Raw genomic sequence first — 17,525 nt, 5'->3', positions numbered from 1 at the left:
GCCTATCAACTACACACTTTCAACACTCAAAAAACCCACTATGAAAATGGAAAAATACCTGGAAACCTTTCTTCCTCCCCAATTGAATGGACAGAAACCCAAATTTTACTCTAATGAAACCTTAACAAGCACCCCTTTAAATCACGTTGCCCATGACAACCACAGATGGAATAGGCAATGGGAAATCCAACAGTACCCACCCTTAACTGTCATTGTGGATGTGTGTGTGTGATTTGGTAAGACCTTCCCAAATTCACTTTCCTGGCCCTTAACGTGAGCCCTTCAAAATTAAGTTAGAGGCCCATAAGCTGAGTTACCAGCAGAGATTGAGGCCCTTTAGGTGACTTCAGCCTCTTACCAGCAGAGATTGAGGCCCTTTAGGTGACTTCAGCCTCTTACCAGCAGAGATTGAGGCCCTTTAGGTGACTTCAGCCTCTTACCAGCAGAGTTTTAGGCCCTTTAATTTAGTTGAGCCTTGCACCAGTTGCACCAGCAGTGTTTTTGGCCATTGGGGTTAGTTGAGCCTTGCACCAGCAGTGTTTTTGGCCCTTGGAGTGAGTTGAGCCTCTAACCAGCAGAGTTTGGGGAAATCGGGGTGGATTCAGCCTCTAACCAGCAGAGTTTGGGGAAATCAGGGTGGATTCTGCCTCTAACCAGCAGAGTTTGGGGTAATCAGGGTGGATTCAGCATTAACCAGCAGAGTTTGGGGAAATCAGGGTGGATTCAGCCTCTAACCAGCAGCGTTTGGTGAAATCAGGGTGGATTCAGCCTCTAACCAGCAGAGTTTGGGGAAATCAGGGTGGATTCAGCCTCTAACGAGCAGAGTTTGGTGAAATCAGGGTGGATTCAGTCTCTAACCAGCAGAGTTTGGTGAAATCAGGGTGGATTCAGCCTCTAACCAGCAGAGTTTGGGGAAATCAGTGTGGATTCAGCCTCTAACCAGCAGAGTATGGGGAAATCAGGGTGGATTCAGCCTCTAACCAGCAGAGTTTGGGGAAATCAGGGTGGATTCAGCCTCTAACGAGCAGAGTTTGGGGAAATCAGGGTGGATTCAGCCTCTAACCAGCAGAGTTTGGGGAAATCAGTGTGGATTCAGCCTCTAACCAGCAGAGTTTGGGGAAATCACTGTGGATTCAGCCTCTAACGAGCAGAGTTTGGGGAAATCACTGTGGATTCAGCCTCTCTGGATTGAGCCGAGAAGGATCAGAATTGTGCATTGCAGATGGTGGAGGAATATGAGGAGGAATTGTAGAGGTTGAGTGCAGACATGACAATTCATGTTTGGGTGCTTGACACTGGTGGGCATGAAAATGATGGGTCTATACAGTGGCTGTTCATTTTGATGAAAGTAAGCCGGTCGGCACTGTCAGATGACAGCCGACTGCGCTTATCTGTGATGATACCACCGGCTGCACTGAAAACCCTTGCAGATGGCACGCTGGCGGCAGGACAGGACAGCACCTCCAAGGCGTATAGGGCAAATTCAAGCGACAGGTCCAACTTCGACACCCAATATGTGTAGGGCGCAGAGAGATTGGAGAGGACAAGGCTGTGGTCGGACAGGTATTCCCGCAACATGCGCCTATACTTTTCCCGCCTGATGACAGTAGACCCCTCAGTGGCGGGAGTTTGGCGAGGGGGTGCCATTAACGTGTCCCAGAGCTTAGACAGTGTACCCCTTGTGGGTGTGGACCGGACGGCACTTGTTCGCCTCATGGAGGAACTGTCCTCTCTGCTGCCAACGACACTTGATGGAAACATCTCTATCATGTTCTGCACCAATTGCTTGTGACAGTCATTAATGCGATTGGCCCTCCCCTCTACCGGAATAAAAGACGAGATTTTATTTTTATACTGGGGGTCAAGGATTGCAAATATCCAGTATTGGTTGCTCTCCATTATTTTGACTACGCGCTTGTCACTTGAAAAGCACCCGAACATGAAGTCAACCATGTATGCCAGAGTGTTGCAAGAGTGTCGCTGCCCCCACTGGAAAGGTCACTCTCCATTTCCTCCTCTTCCTCCTCCTCCCTTTCGCCTCATCCGTGCTGCAAGAATGGGACGCATTGAACTTTCCCAGTAGCCTCCTGTTTCACAATCATATCATCTGCCACGTCTTCATCCTCTTCCTTCTCCTCTGTCATTAAACGCTGTGAAGCGGACTGGTGTGTGGAACTACTCTCCTGCTGTGACGGTTCTGCTGCTATCCCTGACTCCTAAGTGTTATCTGCGTTATCCCTGATGGCAATGAGGGATTCTCGCATGACACACTAGAGCGGGATTGTTATGCTCACTAGTGCATCGTCACTATATCCCACTGATTTTTTGTGGGTACACACTGTGATAACCTGGATGAAGCGTATATAGCCTGAGAATTAGAATGTATATCCCACTGATTTTTTGTGGGTACACACCGTGACAACCTGGATGAAGTGTCTATAGCCTGAGAACTAGAATGAATATCCCACTGTTTTTTGGGGGGTACACACCGTGACAACCTGGATGAAGCATATATAGTGTATATGGGCTGAGAATTTCAGTGTATACCCCTTAGTTTCGGGGGAGGGGGGGGACACTGTTGAACCCTGGATTAAGCGTATATGAGGTATATGGGCATACAATTTCAGTGTATCCCACTTGGCTTAATCCCCACCGCGGAAAGCTGGGTCGTTCAGATACAGCCTGGCTTAATTGCTGTGGATCCCACTTTAGCGTTTGTGGGTAGACACTGTGCCAAGCTTGTTTCAGCTTCTCCATTTAGTGTAGCTCTTAAAAGAGCTGTTGTGGTTCTTCTTCTTTCATATTCCTGCCTAGCAGAATTTAAAACCTAACTAGCCCTCAGCAGATGTCTGTCTCTAAGTGCAAGCCACAAATGAATCGGAGCTGATGCCGCTCGTTCGTTTGAATCTGAGGTCACATGTCCTCGGCAGCCAATGGCTTTTTCCTAGTTTTTTCAATGCCTCCGTTATCATAGTTCCTGTCCCACCTCCCCTGCGCTGTTATTGGTGCAGAAAAAGTGCCAGGGACGGTGGGAGGGGAATCGAACTGTAAGTGCATTTTCAACATGGTGTACGTATGGAATCAAACAGTGCGAACAGCGTGATGTCCGATCGAACGCTGTTGGCTCATCTCTAGTTATGAACAATGAGGAATCATATGTTGTGTTACTGTTGGAATGGTGCTATACTAAACGTGTTTTCATGGAGATATTTATTTTAATTTAAACTAATCTATTAAACTTTTGCTATTTTTGAATCTGCAATCACTATTAATATTTTATATTAGTCCATAAAATATCAGTTGTGGTTTAACAACAATCAGCATTAAAGTTATACAGAATGAATTTTTTTTTTTTTTGTTTAGCACACAGCTAATCATTCTCTAAGGCTGAACATTCATTAAACGGAGTCTATCATTGGCTATATTGTCTTTTAAATAAGCATATCTTTACATAGCCTTTAGAAAGGGTATTCTAGGCATACCTGTCATTCATTGATCCTCACAGCCGTTTTTAAGTAACCCGTTTTCTTGATATGCAAATTACTCTTCAAGTAGCACTGGAAGCCTTATCCCAGTTTCCCAAGCAACGCAGTGTCATCAGCTGCCTCTGTTTCTCGCTAGCCCCTTCCTTACAGACGATCTCTCCTTTTACACCTCTTCACTGCTTCCAGAGCAGCTAGTCACGTACAGCGCATGAAATTTTAATCTCGCTGTACGTGACAGTGCAGAAACCCTAATAACCAGTTATTGGTGCCTCAAACTACACAGCAGGTTGCACTTTTCTGCTCACCAGGGGCAAAGAAAAATAACCACGATGCCACTATTAATAGACTCTACTAATAATACATACAGTATATATAGATATATAAAGGACTATGATACATTTGAACATATTTACCTAATGTAGATTCTTTTTTTCTCTGTTTATAACAGGATATGATCTGAATGTTATAAGTGAGTATATTGTGAAGATATTCAAGCATGTGCAAAGTCTAATTTATCAAACAAACTCTAAAGATCGACACCAGATTTTTGGTGTAAGAAGTTTTTTAGGAGAGGAGCTTCATCTCACCAAGGTCAGAAACACAAACATTTCATGCATGTTTTAAGAAAGATTGTAAGAGTATCACTGTGGTTAAAAAAGTTTAAAAAAAGTAGTAAAGTTGTTTCTATTATACAATTTAATATGTGCATTGCTAACTGACATGAGTCACATGAAATGAAAACAGCCTACATTTCCTGGAATCATATCATTACATTTTGGCATGCATTATTTATTTGCTGGGTGCTCTGTTTGACTATTTTTATTTAATTAAGTGGTGTACCATCTCAAGGATCATATTCAAGCTAAGTCCCCAGCAAAAGGGCTGCAGCAAAAAAGTGCTGCGGGAAAAACCGCAGCGACAGTGCATCACTGTTTTTCCCACAGCGCTTTTCACAGAAAGGTTTCCTGCTTCAATTATACCAATAGAGAAACTACTGGCCTTTCTGTAGATATAATTGACATGCTGCGATTTCCAAAACCGCGACGGTTTTGGAAATCGTAGCGTGTCCACTAGGTGTATTTCCAACAATATGGGGATGGGATTCACTAGAATCCTATCCACTTTGCAGAAACAGAAAACACTGCTTTTTTCTGTGATGTTTACGCCACATGTGGCCCCAGCCTCAAACTCCTTAACAGTGACATTATGGCCGGGCCCCACGTGGCGCAAATGATGCAGTTTGGCCACTGCGGAAACCCTGTTTTAGAAAATGCGGCATTTTACAGTCCCTGTAAAGTGAATGGCATTCTACCAAACCCCATCCACACATTACAGAAAAATACTCGCAAAGGGAATGCTGCAATTTCCAAATCTGCTGTGTTTTTTGGAAATCATAGCATGTCAATTATACCTATGGAAACCTCAGTGGTTTCACTATAGGTATAACTGAAGCAGAAAGTCTGCGGAGGAAAATTCTGTGGGCTTTCTGTGCAAAATACTGGGAAAAAATGTGATGCATTTCCACCATGGTTTTTCCCACAGCCCTCCTTAAAGTGTCACATTTTTATTAAGTAAATATACTTGGCAGATATCTCAGGTGCCTCAAGTGCATTTTAACCCCCTACTGATATTGTAGCTTTTAGAACCAATAAAAATGTTATCTTTTGGTTCATTGGAGTAGCTTTATGAAACCTTGTATTGTGTGGTGCAAGTTGTATATTTATATCAATTAATTATATAGCAATTATATGCAGTTCCTTAATTTATTTCTTTGAATAATAAAATGTTTTGTGAGGATGATTTTTTTTTTGACTGTTCAAATGTTTTGTTATTACTTTTTGACTGTGGTCAACATTGACCACAGCATCTGAAGGGTTACGGACCTTTCCAACTTTTTGGAGAATTCCTATCAACTGGAATACTGCTCAGAGAGGGAGGAAGAAGTTAAAGAAAGGCAAAGAGACAGATATTTATTGCAGGTCATTGCAGCATTTAGTGGTGGTAAGGAGCTACAGAGAATGTGTAATCTCATCCACACATTGGGAAAGCTGTGTTTTCAATTTAATTCTCATGTTAATTTTATCTGCGGAATAGCAAACATTTCCCATATGTATATATTTAATAGGGAAAGTAAAAAAATGAAAAAAAAAAATGCTGTGAAAAAAATATATATCATTGGATTCATGTTGAAGTGTTGCCATGATCAGTCAATGTGATGTTCCATTTGTCTGATACAAAGTTTCAAATCCCCTGCATAGTCATAAAGTGTAAGGCTAATGGATACTGATGACCTATCCAAATAATACGCCATCAATATCACATTGGTGGGGTTCCAACACCTGGGCCATGCACTGATAAGCTGATTTGAATGCCAGAAGTTGTATACAGTTATATACATCCAAAAGCAGTTCTGCTATTCAAGTGGATGGAAACAGATCTGCATTTCCCCTTTACCACCACTACAGTCTATGGAGCCAGTAGTTGAATACAATGTATAGAGACACGCTGTAGTGGTGGTGCCAGGGAACTGCTACTCTGCTCCCATCACTTGAATAAAAGCAGTGCTGCTTTCAGCAACGTACCTCGGCAGTCGAATCAGCTGATCAATGCAGGGTTTGGTTGCCAAACCCCCACTAATCTGTAACAGATAACCTATCAGTATCAATTAATCCTGGGTCTCGATCAACCCCTTTACCTAAAAGTTATCAAAGAGTTGGTAGTGGTTATTGACAAAAAAAACTGAGAGGTTCTCTTCAAGTATTGTAGACTAGTGTGACCGTTAGAAAACCTTCAGGTCACGCTGCAGTCTTGAGCCCTATTGACAAAGTTTGCTACAATCAAGCACCAATTTCCAGTACAAATAACTCTTCCATTGCCTGTTGTCTGCTGTATGTAGAGAAATTCCCAGAGAACCTTCTTATAAATAGCAGCTTTGTATTCAGATCATTTTCTAGCTTCTCTGTGTGATGTAGATATTTTATTAAAGACATCACTTATATAAGAGAACGTTGTGTTGATCAAAGTAGATGTCAGTATGATTACAGACAACGTGCGGAGATGCTTAGAAACACTCCTGACCAGGGCCTAGCTGGTAACCTGCTTTCTGTGTTATTGCAGCCTCTTGAATGTAGTGGCCCTGTGGAGAGTTGGCTTCCACAGCTTGTAAACAGCATAAAAGAATCTCTTCAACATCACCTGTGGGCAGCAATGGAGAACTCAAATGGAGTTATAACAAGGAGAAAAGAGATACACAGTGCTGGGGCCCGGCGGGTGGTGATAAACAAAACTGTTTCCGAAGAAGAGGCTACAGCGGAAAAGAGAAGTATGCAGTAGTTAATAGAAAGTAATATTCACAGGTTTCAAGCAGTCTACAGTATACATTGCCTCATGCATGTCAATCAAAACTTTCTATTGACTTTTCTATAAATTATGACTGATTAGAAAATATCATACCAGTTTGCAGAATAATATATACTTTCCATCATCTCAGGACTGCTGCCCAGAGGTATGGGATTGTGGCATAGACAAAACTGTCTTTGTGCCGTAACCCCCCTTGTGTCCTACCACTCTACCCCCTAAATGTGAGTGCAGTGTGGGATTACAGGACTGCATCTAGCAACACAGCACATAAAACATACAATTATTCCAGGAGTCTGTCAGTTCTCCCCTTCCGGGAGCCTCCCAGTTGTTTCAGAAGAGTTACCAAGTATATGCATAGGCAAATACTTGTGTATTTTCTTCTGACTTTGCATCTTAATCAAGTGGAGCTCCTTAACAGTCACTAGACAATGAGTGACATAAATCTAGTCAGTGTTCTATAAAGAAGCATGTAAAAAGATTGAAGTAGGTTCACTGATCAGTTTGAAGATGGGAAGAATATGCAAATCTGTCTCCCAAGATGTAAACAGGGAGACAGTGCCTCTGTTATGCTGCCCTCTATAGCAAGCACCCTGAACAACATGCCCGACTTCCCAGAAGCCTTCACTGCATGATGCGAGGTTATAACCAAATCAATTTCTCAGCTACGGATGGCACCGTTTCTGTCTCTTTGGACTTCATCAGCGCAGCCTAGAGAGAATTGATTTGGTTTAAGTGAGAGGCTGAGAGACCAGATTGTGGGGATAACGTCTATCCTTAGGGAGAGACCACCTTTTCAGGTGTGTGGAAACTTATACAGCCATATTTGCTCCACTGCAAGGGAACATGGGAAGAATATGCAAATCTGTCTCCCAAGATGTAAACAGGGAGATGCAACAGAGGCACTGTCTTCCTGTTTACATCTTGGGAGACAGATTTGCATATTCTTCCCATGTTCCCTTGCAGTGGAGCAACTATGGCTGTATAAGTCTCCACACACCTGAGAAGGTGGTCTCTCCCTAAGGATAGACGTTATCCCCACAATCTGATCAGTTTGAAATTACATAAGTGGATGTAATATTCATTTTATTAGAAGTGTGGTTGTAGTCATATTGTTCTGAAATATAATTTTGTGTAATAATGACGTCAGACATCAAGCACTTTCTTAATCTTCAGTTACAATTATTTTATTATTTTCAGACATGAGTGCATCTACAAAAGAAGAAAATCTGTCCATAAAACCTGAAGGTGACGAGTGTCAAGAATCCAAGCACTGGGTGCTCAATACACTGAGTGATGTGGCATATCTCTATACACAGATAAAGTTCTGCCAAGAATATAATGGATGCAAAGACCTTAGCAAAGGCACTGTACAGGTATTGTTAGTGATCATCTAATATTTTAGAATATACATTTATACTTTCATTGATGTTTTTATTAGTTACAAGGCAGAAGGGATGGTGTTCTTTTTGTGGAGTTCAGAGCTGTGCTAGCATTGCTCCTGGGTCTTTTTACCTATGGTCGCTCTTACACATGCTGTATAACTTTCAGGTCCCAATAGGTTACAGGCCCTTGTTGATTGGCTTAACTAGCCATGAAACGTAGGGACAGTTATTGTAGGGGCAGCTTTTGTGTAATGCCCTTGTAAGGGCAGGAGTCTTGTGGGGGTCAGGATTCAATATTTGAAGGGTAAGCAAGGCATCATACAACTTGTACCTGCTGCCTGTTGGACCTAGCCCTTTTTTCTGGAGAACCTACATATGGGTTAGAGTAAACCAATTTTATTATCAAATGGACTGCTCATATTTACCTGTTTGGTATATAATCAGGGGCGTAACTACCAGGGTTGCAGCGGTAGTGGCTGCCACAGGGCCCGGGACATTAGCGGGCTCTATGGGCCCCTGATTTTTTTTTATAAGCCGTTACCTGCTGGAATTACTCCAGCAGGTAAAGGGCCATATTTGCTTACCGAACCTCGCTCTTGCTCATGGCCGCTGGTGCTTCCCCTTCTGCGGTGGTGGATGTGATCAGGAGAAGGGATCAGTAAGCAAGGCTTGCAAACTCCACAAACACTGCTATCATTATATTCGGGGGTCTTTTCAATGATCGGAGGCTAGGAGAGATGAGGGAACATAAAAAATATTGTTACTTACCTCTCATGCACTCTGGAAAGCTTCAGGTTTATTTGGTGATGTTGGACTTATTTGAAACGTCACGTGGGCCTTTACCATTATGCAATCCTAGCTCATGTGACGTCTGGTCCATCATTGAAGATGGTCAACATCAGCAGGGAGTGCGCCGGAGCCCACGAGAGGTAAGTAACATTTTTTTTAAATGTTTGTATCCTCCCCTGGGTCTCCAGACTTTATACTCTGGGGTCTGAAAATATCCCAGAGTATAATAATTGTTCATGGGTGGTCCACAATGGGGCATAATACTATGTGCAAGGGCCACTTTCAGGCATAATACTGTGTGCATGGCCACTTTGAGGCATAATAGTGTGTTCAGGTGCCACTATTGGGCATAATACTGTACGCAGGGGCCACTATGAGGCATAATACTTATGCAGGGGCAACTGTGGGGCATAATACTGTGTGCAGTAGCCACTGTTGGGTATAATAGTGTGTGCAGGAATGGGATGTGCGGGGCAAGGGAAGACATGACTTTTTAAAATGTATTTTATATTAAAAGTTATGTTTTATATTGTTTAAATAAGCGTTCATCCTTGCTGGTACCAAGAGTAGATGTTAACCTAAATACACCAAATAGTTCAGAACTCTGCCAAAAATTCATTTCAAGCAGTGAAGGGTAACAGATAAACATCATGTTAGTGTTTATTAAATCTAGACTTACATATGATCTACCTCTTTTACACAACCACTCATAGACAGAAATGTGTCATGCGTATTATATTTTGACTGTAGGTTACTTAGTAGTCACTTTGTACAGCTACTTACTGTTTTAATGATTTTTCCAGTAATTCATTTAGACTAAATAGTTCAGTTTCACCACATTACAGCAACAATGCTTGAAATCTATTAATCATAGCTAACCAATATATGAGATTAATATTTCCCTTCTAGGGCTTTGCTGGATAATCCCTTTTGGGATGTATTATAAATGAATACTGTAAAAGTAAAAGGAACTCTAGATTCTTTGCAATAATCATCCCCACAAGAATAAAATGCAGATTTGTTAGTAACAATTTCAGACTAGGACTTAGCCAATAATTGAATATTGAAATTATTGAAAATTATTATAATTGAAAATATTGAAATTGCAACACCAAGAAGGACAAGTCATAGATTATGCAAATCGAGGAAGTAGCACAAGTCCCTAAGACCTTCAGATATCAAATACTCAACCACTTAGCTCCAATCTGTGGCATATGGAAGGGGGTAGTGTTTAGTGGTGTGGGATGATTGTACAATGCCTTCCGTTTGTCAATGTGCCAATTATCGCTACATGTCACAAACTGAAATACAAGACACAAAAGAATATGGTAATTATTTGTCACTTCTAATTGCTGAAACCCTGCCTGAAAAGATAATTAAAAAATAAATAACTTTATTAATGTATATTAAAATTATATAAATTCCATGTCCTAGACAGGCCAATTCAGGCTTGTGACAAACTAGCCACACAAATAGCCATTACAGAATGTTGGTGCTGATAAATTATCTTTTGCATCTTTCTAGAATTATACCCAGTGGGTTATTTATTAATATATTTGGGGGTCATTTTCTTCCACTCTTTAGGGGGAGTAGTTTTTTTTTTGTATCTTAGACGCTGTTTTTGGCAGTGTATTTAATTACTTTACCTTACTTTTGATTGCAAGTACTTCCACCAGCTCAGGGGAGTGGTGATGGGCAGGCTCTGTGTACAATTTTCTGTGAAGAGTTGAAAGAGTAGATATGAGTAATAGCCATTGGGTTAAGGTTTATCGATGATATGTTCTTTACCTGGACACATAAGAATTGCGTTTGCAGAGTTGGTAGGGATCCTGAATAAGAACCAATTTGGTCTATTTTTTATATCCAAAATCCAAGAAAAATCCATCACATTTCTGGACCCATCCATTTCTGTCTTGGAAGGTGGTGTTGTACAAATATATTCAGAAAGCTGACAACAACAAATACCTTGTTGATGTAAAACAGTTGGCATCCAGAGCTGTTGCGCTTAGAACTAGTGGAGCAGTACTTGAGGGCTCAATGAAACTGCTCCACTATTGTGGATTTTTGAATCATGGCAGGGGACCTACGGGGTTGATTTATGAGGAGGGGACATCTCAAAAGCATTGTGAAAGAGACCTGGCATCATTCGTTGGGAGCCAAGTCAAAATATGGTCAAAACCCGCCTGCCCTGATGTCGCGGCTTCCCCCACCCCGGAGTCAGCTCAAATGAATGGGCCGATGCCGGAGGTTGTGGCTGCCAGGTGGAAGCTGCGGCTCAGCGAGCCACGGAATCCGCCTGAAGAAAAGGCAGCTCGCTTCTTTTTTTCCGCTATCGGCAATTAACCCACAAGGTGAGTGTCATAAAAAAATAGAAAACACTGCCAGTAGTAACAATTTTTTGCTATCTCTCTTCACAAAATGTGGATAAAAAGGAATTTAAAAAGTAATATATAACCAAAAATGATACCAATAAAAAGTGCAGTCTTGCATAAAATATGCTCTCATCCAGCTTCATCAATACAAAAAAGTTCTACAACAAAAAACAAAACAAAATCACCACATCTTTAGGGCATAACTGTCTGCAACAGGATGGGAAATGTGAGCAAGCATACATCAGGGTACATTTGGGGTTTATAGATTATGAGGGAAAAGAAGCTAAAAGAGATCCCTGAGAGTAGGCTAGAGTATATCTGTCCCTGATGTTCTATATTGTTATTTTTTTTTTCCATTTTAGGGTCTTTTTCTGGGTCCTCAAGTGGATATAGCCCCCCTTTAGTCATATAGGTTAACATAGTGTATATATTTTTCCAAATCTGTGACATATAAGCTCTAGTTTTCTTACTCTTACACGCCATAAATACTAATTGAGATTTTGTATTATCTATTAATGATGGAATGCTCTTTTGGGATGAGTAATGTGTGTATGCCGGTGCTTTATTATAGCTCCATTGTGGTACCAGTGTTGAACACCAATTATCTCTTTGGAGCCCTCTTGTATAAGAAGGAGGTCTGGCTTTATCTTTAAATATTCATGATGCTCTGGATGCCAATGGTTGTTATAAGTAGCACTTACCAGTAGCACATTGAGCACTTACCATGCTGACCTCTCCTCTTGTTGTCCAGTGCTAAAGCAGAGACGGATGACATGAGGAAAGGAAACGCTTCTTTTTACATTAGTTTGGTTAAGATAGAGGACTACGTGTCTGCCCTCTTCATGGCCATTGCCATTTGTGAGCCTGCTGCCACCAAATGGAGAGTCCTATTAATCCTAGGTGGGAGGCTCCAGATAGGTCTGACGGGATATAGCACATGCAGGATGCTGAACATGCATCCATGACACTGCATTTGTGCATCTCACCACTGTGTATCAGAAAATGGAACATAGGATCGTTGCTTTTTAACCTTCTATAAGTTTAGGTGTTTCTGTTTAGTTGTTTGGACACCTAAGTATATCTCTTTCTCTGTATTCTCTCCAAGATCCCCTGAAGAGTCCTTGAAAATAGGACAAATTGCATTTGAGCAGTTAGGGAGAAGAATGGTGTTTCTAGGGTTCAGCTTATTGTGGCACTGCCTTTATTAAGGCAAGAGGTATTTAAGTGGGGTATTTAGGGTACAGTGCAGGACTTAATAGGGTAAGGGCACCTGTCCAATTGTAGCATCCTCCTACATTGCATCTTTTGCTCTGGACTTCAGCCACCTTTACTTATTCTCACTCATTTTATTTATCTAACACTGGCTCAACACTGCTAAGTCTCTGCATTCCCATAGGAATGCATTGGCCAGCCTTCAGCCAATCAGCGCTGGCTCTGCCGGAGGAGGTGGAGTCTAAGGTTGGACCTGAATGGAGACTGGTGTGGAGCGATCTTAGACTCCGCCTCCTCCAGCAGAGTCAGCGCTGATTGGCCAGAGTACGGAATTCGACCAATCAGCGCTGGCCAATGCATTCTATTAGCCCGATGAAGTAGAGCTGAATGTGTGTGCTTAGCTCAACTACGCCGGTGGAGTAGTTGAGCTAAGCACACACATTCAGCTCTACTTCATCGGGCTAATAGAATGCATTGGCCAATCAGCGCTGGCCAATGCATTCTATTAGCGTGAGCTGAGTGTGCACAGTGGTTCCAGTGCACCCTCGGCTCTGCTACATCTGATGTAGCAGAGCCGAGTGTGCATAAGGGTTCTAGTGCACCCTCGGCTCTGCTACATCTGATGTAGCAGAGCCGAGTGTGCATAAGGGTTCTAGTGCACCCTCGGCTCTGCTACATCTGATGGGCTGACTGGCACACGGTGTAGTTGAGCAGAACTGGCTCAACACTGCTAAGTCTCTGCATACCCATAGGAATGCATTGGCCAGCCTTCGGCCAATCAGCGCTGGCTCTGCCGGAGGAGGCGGAGTCTAAGGTCAGACCTGAATGGAGACTGGTGTGGAGCGATCTTAGACTCCGCCTCCTCCAGCAGAGCCAGCGCTGATTGGTCGAATTCCGTACTCTGGCCAATCAGCGCTGTCCAATGCATTCCTATGGGGAAAAGTTAGCTTGCGAAAATCGCAAGCTGACAGGGATTTCCATGAAATAAAGTGACTTTTATGCCCCCAGACATGCTTCCCCTGCTGTCCCAGTGTCATTCCAGGGTGTTGGTATCATTTCCTGGGGTGTCATAGTGGACTTGGTGACCCTCCAGACACGGATTTGGGTTTCCCCCTTAACGAGTATATGTTCCCCATAGACTATAATGGGGTTCGAAACCCGTTCGAACACTCGAACAGTGAGCGGCTGTTCAAATCGAATTTCGAACCTCGAACATTTTAGTGTTCGCTCATCTCTATTACACACCTGACAATAAATTTCTCAAGGAATGTAGTTTCCAAAATGAGGTTTCCATTGTAATGGTACTTTATGGGCTCTACAAAAGCCAAATAGCGCTACATGTACCCATACAGCAGTTTACAACCATATATGGGATATTGGCAAATTGGGTAATGAACCATATTGTGCTTTTCTTCTTTAACTGTTTTTGAAAAGTTGGGGCTAAAGCAACTTTTTGTTGTAAAAATGTTATTTTTCATTTTCACTGCCCAGTGAAGCAAGCTGTGGGGTCAAAATGCTCATCATATTCCTTTAAAAATTGAGTGAGGCGTGTTTTTTTCTCTTTTTTGGGGAGATTTCTATTGTACTGGTACTTTAGAGGCTCTGTAAATTAGACATGGCACCTGAAAACTATTTTGTAAAATCTACCCTCCAAACACCAAATAGCACTCTTTCCATTCTGAACCTGCCATGTTCGCATATAGTACAACCACATATGGAGTATTGCTTTGTCATAAGAAATTGTGTAACGAACTGTGGGGGGCTTTTTCTCCTTTAACACCTTGTGAAATCGAAAAATGTGAAGCTAAAATGCTACTTTATGCCATGCTGCCAGGAGTAATCATATAATTGCAAACAAATACCTGAGAAAAGCCCAAGTGACCATAATATAGGAGATCCAGAATCTTATGCTTTATGAAATATTACTAAGGCCACGTTCACCCAGATTCCTCCAAAAGTCAGCAGACATGCCCCTTAATGATCAATGGTGTTCTCCGGGGTCTGTCTGTAACTGCTGTTTTTACAAGTTTAGGCGTTTTTGCCTGCTGTAGAAAAAAAAAATGTTGCGTTTTACAGTTGCAGCCAAGTGAATGAGATTCGCATCCACACATTGCAAGTAAAAATGTTTCCGTAAAGCTGTGTTTTCAGAAACACATGCATTTTTAAAAAATGTAGCATGTCAATGTTACTTGCAGAAACGCAAGCATTTTCCCTATATGTTGTGAGAAGGTGACAGGCAGAGTGCTGGAGTCCCAACATACAGTATATCAGCCCCAGCTTTCTGACCTACTTGTAGTTCAGTGCAGGTCTTGAGTAATCCTCATCCCAGGTGTGTCATTACTGGGTCATAAAAGACTTCAGAGCTTGCACCTCAGGGCAGATCCTGGGAGCGAGAGGAGGTGTCTGGGTCTGTCCTGACACACTGAGCATCTTGTGAGACTGTATTGCACTGTTTTTGTTTACTTATGTGGTTGGTAGTAAGCCACACCCTACAGTTAGTACTTTATTGTTTAGTTAGTACTCAGACGAACAGGGTTTTGTTTGACACTTTTTTGCCTGAAGTTAAGCCTGTATTTTATTTTGTGCCTGAAGTCAAGGTTTATTTATTTTGATGTTTTTTTCTAAATAAACCTGTTTGCTACAGATTTTGTGTCCCTGTCACTGACCTGGTTAGGTCTGCACCATTGCTGCTACCAAGCCACCTTCTCCACAATGATTAACAAGGAACGAAAAAAGGCTAGTGCCCCACATTGCAGAAACACAGCTTTTTGTTTGTGCAGATTTTGTTGCATTTTTTTGAGCCAAAGCCAACAATGGCTACAAAAGGGATGGTAAACTTATAGGAAGCTACTTATACTTATCCCTTTTGCTCAGTTCACTTCTGGCTTTGGCACAAAAAACTCAGCAAAATCTGAAATAAAAAAGCTGCGTTTCCACAACGTGGGTCCTCACCCTATTTTTTTTATATATTTTTTTTTATTAGTCCTCAGAATCCAGAGCTGACTGTTAAGAAATTTAAAGTGATAGATGATGATACGGAATAAATCATTAGAAGCTTAGTGTAGAAAAGTCAGCCAAAGCCACAACTTGATTTAGTTATATGTAGTCACATCTGTTAACAAGATATTTGCAAATTCACTACTCCAGGAAAAGCTGAGACTTTTGACAGTTTCTATGTCTCTTCCCCAATGCATAATCCTGCAAATCTTGAAACACAACTGAAAAGAGGCACCTCCATAAAACTAATGCGACCAGCTTCCAAAATGGGTATGCCCCTGAACTGAAATCTTTCCATTTCCAAATCTTAAGCTGCTGTTTTATGAAAGGACAAACCACATTTGTAGTCTGGCCTGCTACATATAGCATTTTTTCTAACAGTATTAGATTATATAAGTAGTCTTTCATTGATTTACTCTGTGAGTGGGCTGATGACCATAGTGGCTACAGGTCATAGCGTGTCTATGTTCTAGAAGTAACAAAGACTGATTATATGCTGGTGGTGCTGCAGACATGTGGAGAACATTACACACTTAGAATTCACGAGCTGCCAATGAGGTAATCATAATAATAATAATAAAGTGCTTTGAGTTAGGAGCTCATTGAACAAAATCATTTTGCTGACTCTAGCAATAAAATATTCTACCTTTTATTTATAGGCCTGCCTTAAGATTCTGACAGAAGGAATTGAGCATGCTGCCAAGATATTAAATGAAATTCCCCAGAAAGACATTCAGCTGCCTTCTAAAAGAACCTCAAAGGCAGAGACGAAAGGAAATGGGCAAGGTAAGTCATACTTAATGATCTTGGTTGGCGTCCATTGATCTGCTCCAAGATCCTTGGAGAGCTGGATATCTATAACAGGCTTTCAAAAGGGTCTGAATGTTCATTTTTAACATTAGCAAGTGCCATTGTGCATTTGTGTTAAAATGCACTGGAATTTTCTGTGATCCAGCCATTTCCCAGAAAGAGTACTTGATAAAAAAAATGGCTTGAAATGAGTAACACTATAGAATAATCTGAAAAGAAAGCAGTTGGCTTGTAAAGCCTTCGCATAAATTATACCTTATGGAAGTCACTTACTAGGCCAAACACATAAGCTATGGAGAACATTATACTTTTCTACTCTTGTTTTACTTATCGCCCTTAAGTCAATCTATTTGTCAAAACTGATTTTATTTTGTGGAGCACTCTGTGAAGTAATGAATGACATATAAAATATGCAGAATATTTACTCAAAAATATAGGTGGAGCTCTCTTTGAGTGGTGTCTAGATATTTAGAACTGCTGTAATCTACATTGTGGGCAAAGCAATAATATTCTGCAGGAGTGGAAATATTGATTCTTTTATAAAAGTAATGGCCACTATACTTCTGTTTTTCTAAACAGGTATGATTGATAAGTAAGGGCAAAAAGCTATTGATCCACCATGATTTTCTTTACAAATCCATGTAACCTGTTTGCACTGCACATTCATTGTTGCTTAGGGATCAATAATGCTTTAACAGAGCACTTTAGAACTGGATATTTGCTGTCTAGCCAAAGCCTCCCCTTCTGTGCTCAGTTTCTTAGCAGTAGATTACTGGATGTATACTCTTTCTTTTGGTAAATCCTGTGCAATCTTATTATATGGAAGTTAGATATAAGCAATATATAGAAAAAGAATGCAATAGCACAATTGTGCAAAGTGAATGATAAAATCTATAGAAAGTTTAAAGTGGAAGTCTAGCCATTTTTCTTTTCAAAGAAATCCATAGCACTCAATGTAGTTTGATATCAATGTGTCCATTATTTTATTGAACTGATATCACACTGTGAAAAGTGTTTGTGTCTTGGCATCACTAAGTAATCTGTTAAAATGACAATGGTTTAAAAGACACCTAGACTCCAATAGCACAGTCTGCGCCTGATCACCTTAAAGTATTGCA

The 17,525-nt window shown here is 41.3% G+C and overlaps 1 protein-coding gene across 1 annotated transcript in view; it reads left to right on the top strand.

Annotated features, from left to right (window-relative positions):
* Positions 1–17,525, top strand: part of LOC142194092 (uncharacterized) — a 412,519-nt gene that overhangs the window by 67,695 nt on the left and 327,299 nt on the right. Inside the window, exons 34-37 of the mRNA XM_075263119.1 lie at positions 3,934–4,076; positions 6,603–6,807; positions 8,043–8,218; positions 16,257–16,387. Of these exons, the coding sequence (XP_075119220.1) occupies positions 3,934–4,076; positions 6,603–6,807; positions 8,043–8,218; positions 16,257–16,387 (655 nt within the window). The remainder of the gene's footprint in view (positions 1–3,933; positions 4,077–6,602; positions 6,808–8,042; positions 8,219–16,256; positions 16,388–17,525) is intronic.

Source organism: Leptodactylus fuscus, chromosome 2 (genome assembly GCF_031893055.1).
Source record: "Leptodactylus fuscus isolate aLepFus1 chromosome 2, aLepFus1.hap2, whole genome shotgun sequence".
Classification (NCBI taxonomy): Eukaryota; Metazoa; Chordata; class Amphibia; order Anura; family Leptodactylidae; genus Leptodactylus; species Leptodactylus fuscus.
This window is presented reverse-complemented; position numbering and strand designations above follow the sequence as displayed.